Source organism: Calonectris borealis, chromosome 5 (genome assembly GCF_964195595.1).
Source record: "Calonectris borealis chromosome 5, bCalBor7.hap1.2, whole genome shotgun sequence".
In the NCBI taxonomy this organism is placed as follows: Eukaryota; Metazoa; Chordata; class Aves; order Procellariiformes; family Procellariidae; genus Calonectris; species Calonectris borealis.
In genome coordinates this window covers 26,485,672-26,503,007 of record NC_134316.1, presented here as the reverse complement: position 1 = coordinate 26,503,007, position 17,336 = coordinate 26,485,672, and the positions used below count along the sequence as shown (strand labels likewise).

At 52.0% G+C, this 17,336-nt stretch overlaps 1 protein-coding gene across 1 annotated transcript; it reads left to right on the top strand.

Annotated features, from left to right (window-relative positions):
• Positions 1-8,251: 8,251 nt before the first annotated feature.
• On the top strand, positions 8,252-15,475 carry JDP2 (Jun dimerization protein 2). Its single transcript, XM_075152500.1, has 3 exons — positions 8,252-8,627; positions 13,444-13,548; positions 14,427-15,475. Exons 1-3 carry the CDS (start codon positions 8,427-8,429, stop codon positions 14,610-14,612), a joined length of 492 nt encoding a protein of 163 aa, XP_075008601.1. The 5' UTR covers positions 8,252-8,426; the 3' UTR covers positions 14,613-15,475.
• The last annotated feature ends 1,861 nt before the right edge of the window (positions 15,476-17,336 follow it).

Here is a 17,336-nt window from a genome sequence, read left to right as displayed (position 1 = left end):
GCAATTTTTTGCAGTTATTGCAATTAATTATTGCAATAGAGGAGCCTTGCTATGCTAGGTGCTGTACAAAACCCTGCTGTCACAGGTTGCTTACAAGTCAATCACTGCATTGCAGTGGTGGGGGCAGTGTAATGCTAAACTAGAGCTTTTTATTACCCTGTGAAGGTATGGAGGAAAATGCTCAGGGAACAAGGACTGTGAGCTGACTGCTTTGCTAATGGCAAAGAGGGATTTATTTCTAAAGCTGAGGACTGGAGGACCGTTATCCCCCACCCTCCTCATAATGGGGATAAGGAGTCAAAGCATCGGACAGGCAGGTGTGGGGGCCTGATGGGGGGGGACTCAGCTGGGTGGGGGCTGCAAAACTGCACTTCTGCCAAGGTGAGGCTGTCCGCTCTGGGCTGCCCCGTGAGTGCAGTGTAGGGAGCTGTGTGCCTCCCTGAGGGAGAAGAGGAGGGAGGCAGCTAGGCTCTCTGCATTCCTGTTTTCAGAAAACTTTTCACAACCTTCTGTCTGTGAATGACTCGGACGTTCCTCCTGTCATCTGTGTGAAACTAGTCACCTAGGGTTGAGCCAGACCATACCCACTCAAGAAATGGGTTTAGACTTCCATCTCCTGAGGAACTGTCCTTCACAGCTCCTTCCTCTCTTTAGCATCGTGGCCCTGCAGTCCACTCACTGGAGCTTGGGAGTTTGTGATGGGATGTTATATGTAAGGGTGTTCACAAACCCTGCAGCTCTTCTTCCACCATGTGGAGTTGCCCGTGGAGGAAGGGAACAGCAAGGGCAGCAGCTGGAGCTCTCTGGGGCAAGGGCACAGATGCTTCTTTGGCCCTGCAAACCGAGGACCTGGTTGTAGGAGCTGTCTTTCCCTCTTGGGATGGAAGTAGAGTGTGGAGGTAGTGAGGTACTGTGGTGTCCAGCATACAGAGGTGGCATGCTGCAGCTCAGCGAACCTGGTAAACCATGCTTTGATCGTGCCTTACACTGGCCTTTAGAGAAAGGGGAATCTCCCCGAATGCTGTGTAACACTAAGTAATGTCAGGTCCTTGGTGAAGAAGGGGCATGCACAGTTTTACCCCAGTGGGTGTCACTGCAGCTCTTCAGTACGCTACAGGTGGTGGGTTCCTTGGCATCAACAGGTTCAGCAGATGAATTAATTTCATTCAGCAGAATTCAGCATAATGGCTGTTGTTAAAGTCCATGTTTGCCAGCACTACTGCATGGGTATCTGAAAAGACTGGTTACAACCAAAGCGCTTGGCTGCTGCTGTGTTCTGATGGTTGGCAAATAACTTCGATACTGATCAGTGTGGCCTTTGGCACTGGCACTGCAAGTTACTGCTTTTAACAATACAGACCAGAAGAAGCTAGACAGGAGATGGGGAGACCTGCTGTAAGGTACTACTTGAAACTAGATGCATCAGATGCATCTAGAGCAGATAACAGTTGCCTGGAAATTGGAGAGTAGCACACTTTGGTCAACAGAAGAAAACTGTAATTGCATGGCTAGGTACTTGTGGCACTGGGAATATGAGGTAGTAGCTTTCTGCCTTCAGCTTTGTTGTGCTTAACTTGGCACTCACTGGGGGCTGAACCTTGAAGTGGAAGAAGGTCTGTAGGCTCCAGTGACCCTCAGCACCCTGTGGTCTCCCCAGCCAGAAGAATTCAGATATAGAAAAAAAGCAAGTGTATGTGTGCTTCAGAGAACGAGTGATGGCCAACTGCCTTGTCTTTGTTTAGGAAGTTACATTCTGGGGGCATGAGAAATTGGGCATGTCAGGAAAGGACTTTCGTATAAATCATCCTTCTGCCAACAGAAGGAACTAGAAAGATGCAATGTGGAACATACAGACTGAGCAAACGTGATAGTCAGGAGCTAGAAAAAGTGAAAAAAAAAAAACAACAATAAACCCATAGTAAAATCTAAGAAACCAGAAGTTGCTTCTCATGGATGGTAGCACTACTTCTGATCTCCAAAGCAGAACTATTGCCTGTTGGCCAGGAGCAGATGAAAAGCTGATTGCTGTGACTTAGGTGCTCCCAGACAGTACATACAAAGAGCAATAATATGTTAAGTGCTAACACACTGATGAAGAGATCAAAGATTGCTTGTATGGTGGCTTGCAGACTTTGGCAGTGCTCTGATGCATGGCAGCTGACAAGTAATGGCAGGCACTCAGGTTGAGCCTGGAGTCAGAGAACAACAGGCAAGCACAGCCTTGGTTCTGCAGGCAGCATGGAGAAGGGTTGGTAGGACAGACTTTGCCTTAGTGCAGCGCTTAACATGGGCAAAAGGGAAACATGCTGGTATTATAGTGTCAGAATCTGCTGTCTGGCAATATTAGGTGCTAGACTGGCTCTGAGCATCGGAAGGGTACTTGGATCAACCATTGCAGATGTCAGAGCATGTGAAATAGCTTATGTTGGAAGAAATTGTGATTTATAGACAGCAGAATTGAAAATAAGGTTACAAACAGCCCTCACTCTCACCAAGGAAGCTGACAGTGGAGATAAGACAGTAATGGCAATTTAAAGTGAAGTGTGACTGTCAGAGCCTGCTCTGGGATGTTGTGGTCCTCTCTGCACGATGATGCTGTTGATACAGCGGCAGCAACTGCATTGGGTTTATAAAGAAGCAAACAGCACCTCTGGGTAAGCGAGGGTGCATAGGATGGTTCTGGGGGAACAGTGGATACAAACTAAGGCGGTTTCTGCACAGGGAAACGAATGTATGGTTTCAAGACAGGTAGGTATTCCTGTGCCAGTTTTAGTCTGTGGGTAAGAATAGCATTGAAGAGGTGGCAGGAGAGGTGTGAATACAGGCTGGCAACCAGAGTACAAACCCCTGGGGACACTGGGTTACATGGATTATGCCTATGCATGTTAGATTTATGCCATAACTGCTGTGCAAACATCAGCTCCTTCAAAAAAAAGAAGCAAAAAGAGTCCCCAGAAAAGCAGCAGCAAAATCAGTATGGGAAGAAAAAAAAAAACCCAAGCGAATGAAGATTAGAACTGCAGGAGAAAGAATAGGAGGGTATGCAGGGACAGTGTCACCAAGGAAGCTGAGCAACTGTGTGGGACAGTAACAACTTGGTAAAGCTTCTTCGTACTAGGTCACGGGCTCCAGAAGGTAACAGACCTTGGCAATAGGAGAAAAACTATGTGTAAAGGGCATTGCCTTTAAGAATTATTAAATCAACCAGTGTCACAGACTGTTGGTCATAAGGACATAATTGGGGGACAAAGCACAGAAACACTCGTCACTGATGGGAAAGATGCAGCAAAACCAAGGTGAGCAAGGAAGCTGTAGTGTTGACAGCTTTTTGGGGATGAGACTGCTGATAAAATAACTGAGCTTGACCTGAGGTTGACGGAGACCACAACAAGAACAGTGCCAAAGCAAGGATGCAAAAGTGACTGCAATAATTAGGAGGGTTTACAGACATTTCGGCAAGAGGTCAAGTCTTGTGTTACAGCATTTTAATCAGAACAAGGGGAGTGTAGAGGCAAAGCTAAGGAAATACAAACTGAATTTTGACCCATGAAATCACGTGTTGACCAGATTTTTGCTGTAAGGATAGTGGCTGAAGAGAGCATTGAATGACACAAGCTGCTCATCACTGAACTGAAGTTTTAAGAAAGCCTTCTCTGTCTCCTAATTCACTCTGAAGCATCTTGATGTCGAGGCATGAAATGATGAATAGCATCAGGGCAGAAGGCACAGCTACGGTGAATGTAAACTTGAGCAGCTGGCGTCATGCAGATCCCAGTGTCAGATGTAACACTGCACATTCTCTTTCCCCTCGCTGCTTTGCTTTGCTGTTGGCTTCATTATGTGAAAAAGCGTAGCTGATACAATGCAGGAATTGTGTGGTTCAGCTGTAGGACACCAGAAAGCTAGGTTTTACTGAAGACACAATGTTTCTCGGCTTGTGTAAGGAGACGTTGAAAGACTGCCTGGCATTGAGGAAAAAAAGACTGTGTTAATAATCAGTTATGAAAAGAAAAAATCTAATAAGAATCCCAGCTAAAGCTCTGTGTTAGAAAGTGAAGGAATACGGAGGTGAGTTGGTTCATGTGCTTAGAAATAATAAACACTGCAAGGGAATATCCAGAAAGGAATTAGGAATTGGCAAGGCACCAGATGTATTCACCCCATCCAGCAAGATGTGGCTATTGAAAAACTGCAACTTAAAGGTTAAACTCAGATCTTGAACTTCAAAGTGATTTCTGCCCTACCATGCAAATGTGGTAGAAATATGCTGGAGCTATAGGCAGGCATGTCAATGTCTTCCAGGGTAATGGCTTCGGGAAGAAGACCAAAGTATTAAATAGAATTACATGCCTTGGCTTTTTTGACACAATCAAAGTACAGCTTCTTACCTCAAGCATTAACCAGAAAAGAAGGTGAAATTATCTGGGACTTGGGATGAAAGAAAAGCCTCTCTTACAGGAGGAAGAGGCAAAAGGAGCGGAACAAGAGAGTCCCTCAGATCAGCAGGGAGTGACAGTGCCTGGGGCTGAGGGGCATTGAGGGCTGGGCGGGATGATCTGCTCTGCAGAGGGACGGCATCTCTCCTTGTTCCCTTCTTACTTCCATGGTTATAGCCCTGCTGGGAATGGTTTTACATTCCTCTCTAAGGTCTAACTCAGCTTGACTCTTGGCAGTTCTCAATGTGCTCCTGAGCTTCCTGACCCCTGAGCAAGATCTCACTTGTAGAAGTCATTTTCGCTCTTCCCACCTAGTTCTCAGCTCATCTTAATGTGCAGGTTCACATGCTTCCAGGTGGCTCCTGGTGCTTTGGTTTGAACAGCTTTAGATTTAGTTTACACTGATGGAGATGTGATGTGGGCTTTGGCAGTGCAGTCCCTGGATCCAGGATGAGTTTTTAGAGCATGTTAGGTACTGGGCCAGCTCCTTCACTCCAACCTGTGCCTGATGTCACACTGGTACAGAGGCTATTTCAAGGCGTATTAAGCTACCAGATCAAAGAGATAGAGGGAAAAGGTGGGCCAGAGAAAACACAATGTTGTCTCAGATCTTTAGCCCATTGTCCCTGGGGAGCTGCCCCAGGCTCAGGAGTGCTGGGGGGTGCCTGATGGCCAGGTAGTCCCATAGTCTGGAGAACAGATTTCTCCTCCCTCCTTATTTCATAAATTGCAGTGATCCTGAATTCGGTCTAGCTGAGGACCGGGACTGTTCAGCCCAGCGCCTGGGTGCTGCCAGCTGCATGTCATGATGGAAAACAACAAATTAAAACCAGGTCCCCCAAGTCCAGAATGGATTTAGGCATCCAGTGCTGGGCTCAAGTCAGTTTGCAGCCTGAAGCCTGTAAAAGGGTGGGTCAGGGCCCCAAATCAGTGTGTGCCATAGCAGCTCACACGTGGTATTTGCAGGAGGGAGACTTCAAGAGGGTGTTCATATACTTTAGCTACCAATTTTTGTTATTTTTACTTAAGCCCAAACTGTTCAAGCTGGGGATGGACATCTGTGGGACTGTTGGTGAGGGGTGTGCAGCAGCTGGCCTGGGGTGCGCTCCTGTTGGCAGGCTTCTTCCCCAGTGCCACAGCATGTCGTCTTAGTGGCAGCGGCTGGGAAATGGCTAGCTCTGCAGTGCGTGCAGCTGTCCCAAAATGGTAGACTGAATTTAACTCCACGCAGCTGAGTCCTGTGGCAGTATGTCCTGGGAAGAGCCTCTGGAGTCACCTCCGCTTTGCCACGCCGCCTCACTGACCCAGCGCTTTCCTGCTGGAGAGGGGCAGTCTCTGAGGAAGGTGGTAGGGATTTAGGCACAGTCCCCAAATAACTTTTTGCATTTTTCTGTCTGGAGTGCAGCCTAGGGTAGGATAGTGCCCGGTTTCTGGAGGAGGAAAGCACCTTAGCCGTGTGTAGGCCTGAAAGGAAAGGGGAGGGATGTAGCGTGCAGCTTCAGAGCCCTGCTGCAAGTGGGCACTTCCTGACACCGTACAAGGCAACCACAGCAGATGTGGAATTACAGCTGTCTGGTTTAGAGATTGCTATGGAAGAATGAATACTTTGGATCAGTTTAGGTCCTTGCAATCTCCACAAGTTGACGTGTAGTCTTTTCTGAGGTCAAGTATCATTACCAAGTATTTTCTCTTTCTCTTCTGTCACCTAATGGGCAGGAGTCCATTTCATCAGGTAGTATCACTTTGCTTTAGAAGTTACTCATCTCTCCTATCTTTCCCATCTTCTTTTCAGGCTTTAATGTCCTTGTGCAGATCCCCTCCTCCAGGCCCAGCTTCCTCCCCCCACATACTAGTGCTGCTGAGCACTGGCCTGCTCTCCCCTTTCTGGTCTCTCCTCCTGAAGGATGACTGGAGCAGAGGGCTTGATTCCTGCTCACCGCCTCTTTACGGTCACAGTCTTGCTGCATTTGCTTTCTACACTCTTTCTCAAGTCCCGCTGGTCACTGCTGCTGTCTGCTGAGCAAACTCTGCCAGGGGACATCTTGTGCTGACACCTGGACCTCTTTGGTGGCAGATTAGAGTCCATGACAGCTCACAGCATATTGCAGCTTGTAGGCACTCTCTGATGCAAATCCCCTCGTCTGTCATCCCAGTACAGTTTGCACAGCACCCATGCTGGGAGCTGTGGAGCTTGCATTAGCCTCTCTACCCCTGAGAGGCTCTACCCATACTAACCTGTATGATTGGCTTTCCTTCCTTCCACTGCTCATCTCCTGTTCTTTCACATTAACAAATATACCAAATAATCTCCTGGCTAAAGAGATGTGCCAGCACCAAGAAATTTTTAACTTCCCTGCTTGTCATGATGAACCCTCTTCAACCTGCTCCCACTGACCCTGCTTGAGCAGGGGAGTTGGACCAGGTGATCTCCAGAGGTCCCTCCCCACCTCAACTGTTCTGTGACTCCGTGATCCAACAGTCCTGTCTCAGCTTTACTTAAGTTTTCAGCTTGGTACTGACATAGATTTGTCACCCCAGGATGGCAAGTGCTGAGCGACTGTGGCAGCTGGCTTTGACAATGTGTGTGTGCCTGGACCAAAAGTCTGCATCGCCCATTACCTGGTCTCTCAGCAGCTGAGAGTGGATGCTTTGGAAAGAGCAGGGCAAGTGCATGTTATCTCTTGCTTAATGCACCTCCTTGCTCTGGCAGTCAGTGCTGTCAGAGCCTCCAGGATTTTGTGCAGACTGATGTGACTGATGGTCCTTCATGGACCCCTCTTCCATGAGTTTGCCCAGCTGCTCGTTGAATCCTGCCTTGTAACTGGCTCTAGTGGTTAGGGGAAGCTGCTCAGTGAGATTTTGGGTCCACGCCATTAGCCTGTTTCTCTCTCCTGACATCGCTGGTCCCCCTCCCCACTGTGTGGGTGCCTCCTGGCATGGGGGCAGGATGGGGTGGATGCCTGGAGGCTCTCGGAGTGTGCTGGGACCAGTCCGGCTGGGCAGAGCAAGGAGAGCAGTGCACGAGCACTGGGACATGTGAGTTGAGGTGGGGGGAAATGGTTGCTGTGTGGACAGCGTTTGACTCTGCATGTTGTAACTGGGTCACTTGTGAGTGTCCCAGGCCAGTTACACAAGCAGGTTGCTATAGCCAGCAACCACCTGCTCCCTTTGCTTTTTGGCTGATATAACAGTCCAGCTCTATGGGCTTCCCATTTTAGGTATAATTTTATTTCTTATCTCTTAGCTGCTGCTTCTTCACGTTTCCTGGTAACTCCCTTTCTTCTGCCTATAAGTGACTTGCCAAAGCTTGTCCCGATCCTATTCTCACTTGTGCTGCAATTTTTTTTCTTTACTGGTAGAAGAAGCCTTTTGCACCTTTCTCCATTTCCCCTCCTCTCCAGTCTTCACTTCCTCATGTCTGTGGTGGGAGATGTTTGTTCAGTGGCAGGTTTTTCTCTCGCAGTTTTATTCCTGATCCCTGTGTGCCGTGTCCCAGCCCTGACCAGCGGGCTGAGCCTGCCCAGAAGAAATCCAGTCTAAGGCATATTATGGTCTTCTTTGTGCAGTTTTCTTCTTGTTCTAATAATCTACACATGAATCAAAACTCAGTTAAGAGCAAACCTTGATCTTTTGCACTCCAGGGAAAGGTGTGCCAAAACCAGTATCCATAGGACCCCATCACTGTCGTTGCAGCCAGTTCCTGTTCTTCTGGTGCTTTGCCTCTCAGGTCTCTGCCCTTCCTGATCTACACACCAGTAGTGTATCCTTCCTCGCAGGATTCATATATTTTGGTTTCTATCACCCATGTTCTGCTTAGTCCTTGCCTTTGCTATCCCTGGGGAAGAGTGGCTGCTTTCCCTGGTTTGCACCCCGTTAGGTGATGGGTCTGTAGAATAAATTTGGCTTGTGCTATGTCGTGAGGCCCTGTAACTGGGTTGTAACAGGCCACGTCTCACTCTCCCTCCAGCCTACGAAGCTGTTTCCCCTGCTATGATGCCAGGGCAGATCCCTGACCCGTCCCTGACGGCCGGCGCGCTGCCTGGGCTTGGCCCCTTGACAGGACTGCCTGGCACAGCCCTGACTGCCGAGGAGCTGAAGTACGCCGACATCCGCAACATTGGGGCCATGATCTCACCGCTCCAATTCCTGGAGGTGAAGCTTGGGAAGAGACCCCAGCCCGTGAAAAGTGAGGTAAGTGGCGGGGGCTGCTGGCCACAGATGGCCCTGCAGGGCTGTTGCTTGCACCTGCGTGGGTTTCTCTCCTGCCTGTGCTTGGGTTTTGTGCCAGGGTGGCCAGCAACGTGTTTTATAAGCATGTCACGCTGCCTGTTTGGTGATGTGCACACATGTTGGCAGCTGCTCCACTGGCTGCCTCTTCCCTGTGCCTGAATTTCTGTCCCTGTGGCATGGGCTGGGAGTGGTGGCCTTGGTGTTCCAGACCTGACCGGTCCCATGCAGCTGTTGGCAGCTGGCTGAACATAAACCCTGCCTGCGGAGCGGGGTCTGGCACAGCCAACGTGTCTCTAGGTTGGGGCACGCACCCAAAGGAGAAGCCGTGCAGCCTGTCAGAGGGCTTGCGCGATGCTTTCATCCCGTCTCCAGTGCCAACGAGCTCTTGGTGCTGCTGGCGTTGGCGTTGCCTTTCCCATGGGGACGAGGTGCGTGGGCGAGCGGTGCTGAGCGACAGCGGTGACTCAGCTTGTGCCACAGGTGCTGCTCAGGGGGGGCCCTGGCTTCACCTGGGGGCTCCTGGGACGGGGAAAGTGGGCGGCTTCTGCTCAGTGCCGCAGGCTGGCACGTCAGAATAAGGCTGCAGGGACTTGGGAGACACTTGCACAGCTTTTCCCTTGTGTGGTTGTCTCATGTGTTGGTTGTCCAGTCTTTGACTCCTTGACCCTTGCTGTACTGGTGATGAGTGTTTGCACCTCCCACTGCCTGCAGATGGAGCTGGGAACCCATTAATTCGAAGGCCCCACGTTGGTGAGGGTGGTGGCTGCTGTCAGAAGGTCCGATAAACAACCTTTCTGAACAGTGCATTTGCTGCTGCATGAGGATACCTCAGATAATGCTGTGTGAGGATGGGGTGACGTGCATTCTCTGGAGGTGTTAGCAAGGAGGTGCTAGATGATATGAAAAGCTGCCTGTGATGAGCTGTGAGCTGAAGGGGGTAAAACATCAGTTCCAGGGAGCAGCCCACTCTCCAAATGGTGCCGACACTTGGTTTGGCCCAACTCTTATGGCAAAAGCTCAGCAGCAGCAGGCCCACCTGTGGGGAGGGTGCCTGTCCTTCCCCCCAGCCCTTAGCAGTGGACTCCTGCAGAGAGAACTGGTAAGATGGAGTCCATCTGATCACCTTGCACAGGAGCTCTGTGCCCAAGAGGGTGTCCAGTCAGCTCGTGCAGCATCCCATGGAGCTCACCTGGGGAAGGACTGGGCAGATCTGCAATGGCAGGAGCTGAGGCTAGGATGCTGCAGGAGGCCATCGGAAGGGCCTGCGGGATGCTAATGGCTTTGGTACCTCTATAGGCAAAGCAGTCATGGGTTGGCTGCTGAAGCCAAATGCTGTCGCAAGCTCTTGGCCTGGGTATCATGCAGCAAACGGGGTGCAATGCCCACCTCGCGTCATGGATTGGGGAAGAAAGAGAGAGTCTGTAGCTGTGCTGTGTTCCCGAGCACAGCTCCTTTCCTGGGGCATCTCGGGCACTTCTGAGCTGGCCCTGCAACAGCTGCTTTTGTTCGGTGGGCATGGGGATGTGGTCTCACCGGCCTCTGCCTAACAGGGACAGGGCAGCTCTGCCCCGCAGCAGGTGCTGGCAGTACTGAGTGTCCTCTGAGCCAGTTGTTGAGACACCATGTGGAGGAAAGATAAGGGGAAATCCACTGGCAGCCCCCGCATGGCCGCCTTCCCTGCAGCCGGTTCCTCCCCTGCATGGCCTGTGAAGCCGAGGAGTTGAGGACAGCAAATGGAGCTGCCCCTGGCACAGGCTTTGCAGCAAAAGCCTGGGGGAGCTGAAGCAGTAGCTGCTTATCCCATGAGTAGCCAAGAAGCTGCCCACGCATAATTTTGCAATGCAGCCTGCAGCTGCTTTCCTCTCGCAGGGAGCCAGAGCCCGGGAACGCTGGGTACCATCATGCCATGCTCTGCGCGGTGCTTGGGAGGGCAGGCTGCTCCCTGCGAGCTGGGGCACAGGCAGCTTTCTCTGCTGTGTTTGGGGGACCAGCATCTCCTGGCACTGGGGTGTTTGTCCCTGGGAGTGCACACAAAACCCACTCAGTGGGTACTGGGCGCTGGCTTCCCTGGAGGGTGGTGGCCAGCCCCACTGGGCAGGCTACCCTCCTCTTGGGACAGCTGGAGGCAGGTGCTGCCAGGCTCCTCCGCCATGAAAACCTGCCTGGGGTGCTCCTCCTGGGACAGAGCCCTGCCCCTCGAGCTGATGATCACCTCGGTCCCTTATGCTGCTGACCGAAGCAATTCAGGAGGGAACCCCAGACCTTCTACCCATAGGGCTTCCCTGGAGATCGGCTACTGAAGCATGCTATGGGATGATACACCATCACTGTCCCTCGTGCCTCTGAGTAGAGTCCTAACCCCCAGTACCAGGGCCATGTCACCTTTTTGAACTGAAATCAAGCAGAAGTGGAGAGGAGGAAACCTGCTTTCTTGAAGTTACATGAGCTGTGGTCAAAAAGCAGAGCCAAGAGTTTAAGCTGCCGCTGTCTGTGCTGAGCCATCCTCCTTGAGCATCTGTACCGCATCTAAAGGACACGGCCCTTTGCTGGGCCCTCTGTGCGATGGAGGAGAAGCTGCAGGGGACAGGGACAGGTCACTTATTCTTTGATTTTTACTGAATGGAGCAACAGGGCATGGAAATGTGTCAGGCTGTTCCCAGGTATACTGAGAGGCTTGTGTGATTGCTGTTGGCTCTTCCAGTTTCTGTTACAACCCAAGATGTACTTTGCAGGAAAGTCTGGGGTGTGTTTCTTGAGATTTGGAGCTGTGAGCACATGTCCCCTCTCTGCACCCTCCTAATAATCCTTGAACTAAAAGGCTGAGAAGCTATCTAAGGGGTAGATGAGTGGTAGGTAAAGGTGCGGAGGGGAATGGTGGCTACCGTGATGTCCACCTGCTCTTAAACTCTGCATGGAAATTTTGTAAGAGCTGCTTGTGCCTTTGCTGTGGGGTATCCTGGTCCTGCCAGGAGGAAAAGGCAGCAGAGCATGGAGTCAGAGCCTTCCTGGTCACTTCTGCTAACGCCTGCCACATTTGAGTTATGTGGGTGTAGTGAGAGCTGGCCACTTCTAACTGGCTTGGGGGCATCAGTGCAGTTCCCATCCTGGTTCTCCCAAGTGTGGTGCATGATGCCCCATGGCACTGCCTTGGCAAAGGAATGGTGGCAGCCCAGCATTATGGAAGCCTGTGCATTGCTTGTGCTGACTTTGCTTAATATTTTAGCCCCAGCTAAAATAGCAACTTTGGTATAATGCTTGGGAAGTAAGGTAGAGAAGATGCAAAAGCTATTAGTGCTATAAAACTTGGACATTGTCTTCTAAAGCATGCTACACGCTGCATATTGGACATGTAGCTTACTTAATGTACCCTTTCACCTTAACTCTGCCGAGTCAGTGTTTCATCCTGTCCTTGCAGATCACATTGAGATGTTTTGATTAGTAGGCTCTGAACTCGGTGAATGTTAGCAGCACACACAGTTTGCTGTGGACAATAGCACCTGCAGCTTTCATTTCCTGCAGGCACCACTGGTGTACCTACGTGTGGGGTAATCTGGTGGCCCCCCAAACCCACCACCACTTTGTGGGCTTGGGATTGGGAATTTCTGACTTTCCTTTTGAGGTGACTAAGCCCCGGCGCTAGAGCAACAAGGCTGTTCACATAGTGTGTGCTGCGAGAGGCTCGTCTGGGAGATGTGTCCCTCAGCCACACTGACTTGGGGAGGTACGAAGGGAAGGATGTGGCTGCCTTCTCAGACTGGAGCTGCCCTTAGAGAAAGTGCAAATAGGCTGTGGAAGTGCTCATAAAGCAAATGTTGCTGCCACTGCATTTGAGAAGATGTGTGCTGTCAGGTATCCGTTGATAGGAATGCGGCAGTTCAGTCTGACATCTCAAATTTCAGAGTCCCAGGCCAAATGTGGATGAAGGCACACCAGGGACCTTTTCTTCTCTAGCCATGCAACAAAGTGTAACCTGGATGCTGGCATCGCAGAGCTTTCCAGCACTCAGATTTTTCTTGAAGGAGCTGGTTTGGGTTCTCGGATGTAAGCATGCCATAGGCCATTTACACAGGCTTTGTAGTAAATATTCCTAAATACTTTGATTATGGGTTTCCAACCCATAGGGCTTATTGGCCTGGCCTGTGTGGTTTGAGTCAGACAGCACAGAGCAACTGAGTCATGGTGAACAGCGCAGGCACTGCCGTGTCCTGCTTCTTTACAGGGGATGTGGGACCTGTCCCCACCTTACCGCGGTGGCCCTGTGACTCAGGCAGCGCTGAAGCTGCAGCAGACGGTCCATGTACCAGAAGGGGGGAAACAGCCAGGCCCAGGCCAGCTGGGGGGTCTTTCAGGTTTCTCTGCCTCTTGCCCTTGGCTGCGCGTGTGATGCTTTGAATGACTGTGCTCACAGCCTGTAGATATCTGCGTGACAAACTGTGCCCTTCTTTGCGGGATGGGGCTCTATTCCCCTTGTCTCTGCCTTCTCTCAGGGAGGGAGCAGCCCTGCATAGAGTTGTCTGTCCCCTGCCAACTGGGTCCCCAGATGTGGGTACCACACTGGTCTCCCTCACTGTGACCCCCCAGAGTGGAGTTAGAGGCCGTGGCAGCAGCACGCCTGTTCCTGGTGAGAATTAGACCACGTCACTGGTGGCCACTGGCATGGGTGGCTGCCACCCCTCTCCTTGCCCTGCCACTGGTGGGGCTGCTAGGTGCTCACCTCTACCTCCTGCCCTGCCCCATGCCTGCCGGCTCTGACCTGGGCTTCTCTGTCTCGTTGCAGCTGGACGAGGAAGAGGAGAGGAGGAAAAGGCGCCGGGAGAAAAACAAAGTAGCAGCAGCGCGATGTCGTAACAAGAAGAAGGAGAGGACGGAGTTCCTGCAGCGGGTGGGTGCCCTGACCTGTCTCAGGGTGCAGTGGGGACCTTGGCGGGGGCACCTCCCTAGAAAGGTGCCCCAGCCGTGGGCAACGCTCCCTCCTGAACTGCTCCTCTGCCTCCCCTTACTCCTGTGCCCTTATCTGGGAAAATACAGGCCCATTGCCCCCCTTTCCACGAGGCTGTGAAGGTGGTGGCCATGCGCGTGCCCAGGCAGAGCTCACGGGCATCCCTGTGCTTGTGGTACCAGGGACGGAGAGGGCTGGAGGTGGGCTCTGGGCTTGGGGAGAGAGGGCTGATAGTGTCCCTGCCTCAGTGCTGGAGCAGGAGCACCCATGGGAGTGTGGCACAGGACAGGGGCCGACAGCATGCTGGCCCCTTGCCCAAATTCCTGAAGGTTTCCCTGTTCAGAGGCCAGATGCCCTCTCACCTGTGACCCCCAAGGCAGAAAAACTCTCACAGCACTGTGCTGCTTTTCTGTAAGGGGTGGTGGGACATGGGCAAATGACACAGCGGGGGACAAGGAGCCGTTTCACCAAGGGCAGATCCTTGCAGATGGGGGGTGAAAACTCAAACGCGGGTTTGTTTCCAAACACCCTTCCAGACCATGGAAAGCAGCCAGGCGGGGGTTTTGCTGTGGTGCAGCAGAGACCTGTCCTAGGAGGTGGCTGTGTATTTCCTTGCAGTGGCACTAGGTAACGCAGGGCAGCGGGGCTGGGGATGAACTGCCTGGAAGGGCCTGGTGCCTTGGCAGGTCTTCAGGCTGCTCCTGTGCTGCAGGGGCTGAGGGGCAGCACTGAGCAGAGATGGCTTGTTGGTCAAATTGTTTCTCTTTGTATCTTGTCCTGTTGGAGTAAAGTCATATGCGGTTGTGTTTCTGTCCTGCTAGGAGTCCGAGCGTCTAGAGCTCATGAATGCTGAGCTGAAGGCCCAGATAGAAGAGCTGAAACAGGAGAGGCAGCAGCTGATCCTGATGCTGAACCGGCACCGTCCCACCTGCATCGTGCGGACAGACAGCATCAAGACGCCCGAGAGCGAAGCCAACCCATTGCTGGAGCAGCTAGAGAAGAAGTGAAGGTGGCGCTGGGCCAGGAGGAGGAGACAGTGGCGCAGGGTCTTCCAGGGTCTCTAATATGTACTGTATGAAGAACTGTGCACCCAGGCCTGGTGCAGCCAGGACCCAGTGGGCTTCCTTGGGAACTATGGACCAAACAAATATGGGGACAGAGAAGATCAGGAACCTGTCAACCATGTACTCTGAGGCTGAACCCGGGAGCAGGGCTAGCGGCACTGGTGAGGGCAACCTCCCTGTGATACCTCATCATGGCCCTTCAGCCTGCTCGTGGCCCTGGGGACCCACGACGCCGCAGCCCATCCCGCGAGGACCACGTGCCCCGTGGGGAGCAGGGGAGGAGCGGCGGCCGCGCGGTGCCCACCGGCACCCTGCCCAGAGGCTGCTGCCGCTCCTGGCGCACGCTCCGGAGGGAAACCTGAACCCAAGAACCGCAAACACTTGACGCAGCCCCGTCTGGTGGGCAGGCCTTTCGGGGCTCGGTGGCGCAGGCGCCCCCCACAAGCACACTCTCAGTATAATGTTTACAGCCCAGCTGTCCGTGTCGGCCGTGCTTTTGAATGCACATTTTTACACTTTTTTAAAGTATTTTTTACAAAGTTTTTATACAGCGATCTCTATATGGATTTATATAATCACTAGATGTGATCCCATAGAAATGTATGTTATGATGGTCTGTTTGTTACAAACGCCTATGCCACAGTTATCTCCATTGTGTTACTTGTCCGGTAGCGTCCGGCTCCTTCCCTGGCGTGCTGGGAAGGGGATCCAAACCGCCCTCTGCAGTGGTGTCGCTACCCTCTCCATCCATGTATGTCCTTCATAATACTCAGTTCTGTATCTCTCAGTAAATGTTACCTTTACGTACGCTGTCCTCCTGTGCTCTGTCTGGGTCAGGCCAGGGTGGGCTCTGGCCAGAGCTCGGCACTGTGGCAGCATGTGCCAGGTCTGACCATGCCGGGTCTGTTCCTGGCCGAGTGGGATGGTGCAGCTGATCCCAGAGCCGTTTTTGGTGGTTCTATGTGTTAGGGGAATTCACCATGGGGAAGCTGGGAACCTCGGAGGCCCTTGTCAAGCAAGAAGTAGCTCAGTGCTGCAGTGAAGAGGACAGGCAGGGCACAGCTGGCTGGAAAGGCAGAGGTGTGAGACAGGGAGACCATCGCATCCTTACCTGGTCCTTCGTGTTTCAGGCCTGAATATAGCAGCCTGAACTCATTTCAGGGATGAGAAAGAGATGGGGGAGCTATCACAATGTCCTTGTGGTGGTGATCCCTTTATGGAGGGAGGTGGATAACTGTTCCTTTGGGTCTCTACTGGGTCCTAGCCTTGCCACTAACTGAGGTGCTGGGAAGGCTCCTAAAGCTTGCCCTGGGCTTCAGCCAGTGCTGAGCACAGGAGTGTGGAGGTTGAGAAGATAATCAGCCAGGTGTGCTTCAGATGCTAAGATTGAAAGAGTTAGCATCCTCATATGAATAACCAAGCCCTGACACTATTGCCGTGTTCCTGACTCTTAAATACGAAGGCAGTGGGAAGGTGCCTTGGTCTGGATTGGGGCAGACCCCATCTCACACATGGGCACCACTGAAGGTTGTCTCAGAGGAGCAGTGGTGCACCCAGTCTTCTCCCAGTTGGTGTCCTACCCATTGCCAGTGTGGGTGAAGCTACTTTGATGCAAACTGCAAGTGAAAGAAGCTTTCAGCATCTGGTACAAATGCACACTCCAGCCAGGAGCTCTGAAGCAGTGTTGGGGAGAAGATGAGCTTGACCTAAACATGACAACAGCATGGGAGGAGGTCTTCCCTGAGCACAACTGCTTCTCTAGTGCGTGTTTCTCTCTCTGTCGCCTCTTTTTCCAACCCTTAACCTCCAGGGATATCTGATATTAGTCCTTTCCCTGTTTCATACTTTCTTCCTGGATTTCCCCTCCCTTTCCATAACTTCTGTCTTTGGGACCTCCCAAAATGCTGCCAGTTGCCTTATTTAGTGTGAAGCATGTTGGATCTGTTACAAGCAAAGTTTTTGCCCTGGGAGGACTTGTTGGCTGAGGTGTTCTAGAGGGATGTGCAAGGACAGGACCTGAAACAAAGCTGGTGGAGAAAAGAAGTGTCTGGCCTGGCTCCCACCGCCTGCTATGCAGCCCTTGAAGCTGGGCAGCTGTCCCTCTGCGCTTCCTTCTGCAGTGGTGGCTCAGACCTGACCCATTTCTCAGCTGCTGTCAGGAGCCAATCTTTATACGGTGAGGAACACAATGCCTCTCATCGACCTCTGCTGAAAGGACGCAGAGCACTTGCTGGGCCTGCTTCTCTCTTCAGGACTTTATTTCCCTCTGCAGAGTGTACATGGTAATGAATTTCCAGGCCCCTGCAAGTATCAGTTTCCTGTTTGGTGGTCAGTGGGAGCTCCCCATGGGACATCAGATGGTGTAGCCACAGGCATCTCATGCTTTTTGCTCACCTGGAGAGCCTGTGTGCTCATCTCCACGTGGGGGGACTCTCACCCACCTGCCACGCACCTTCTAGCAGCGCTGGCAGTGCTGCGGCTACAGGCAATGGCCCTTCTCTGGCAAATGGCCACGCTGCAGTAAAACTTCCTGCTATGAAAACAGCTGGCTTGAAAGAGAAATATAAGGTGCCCTTTGAAACCAAGCATGCTAGAAGCAGCTAGCAAAGGCAGCAGCAGAAGAGTGATGGATCTACATCAGTTTAATGCTCAGCTGCTCCAGCCAAG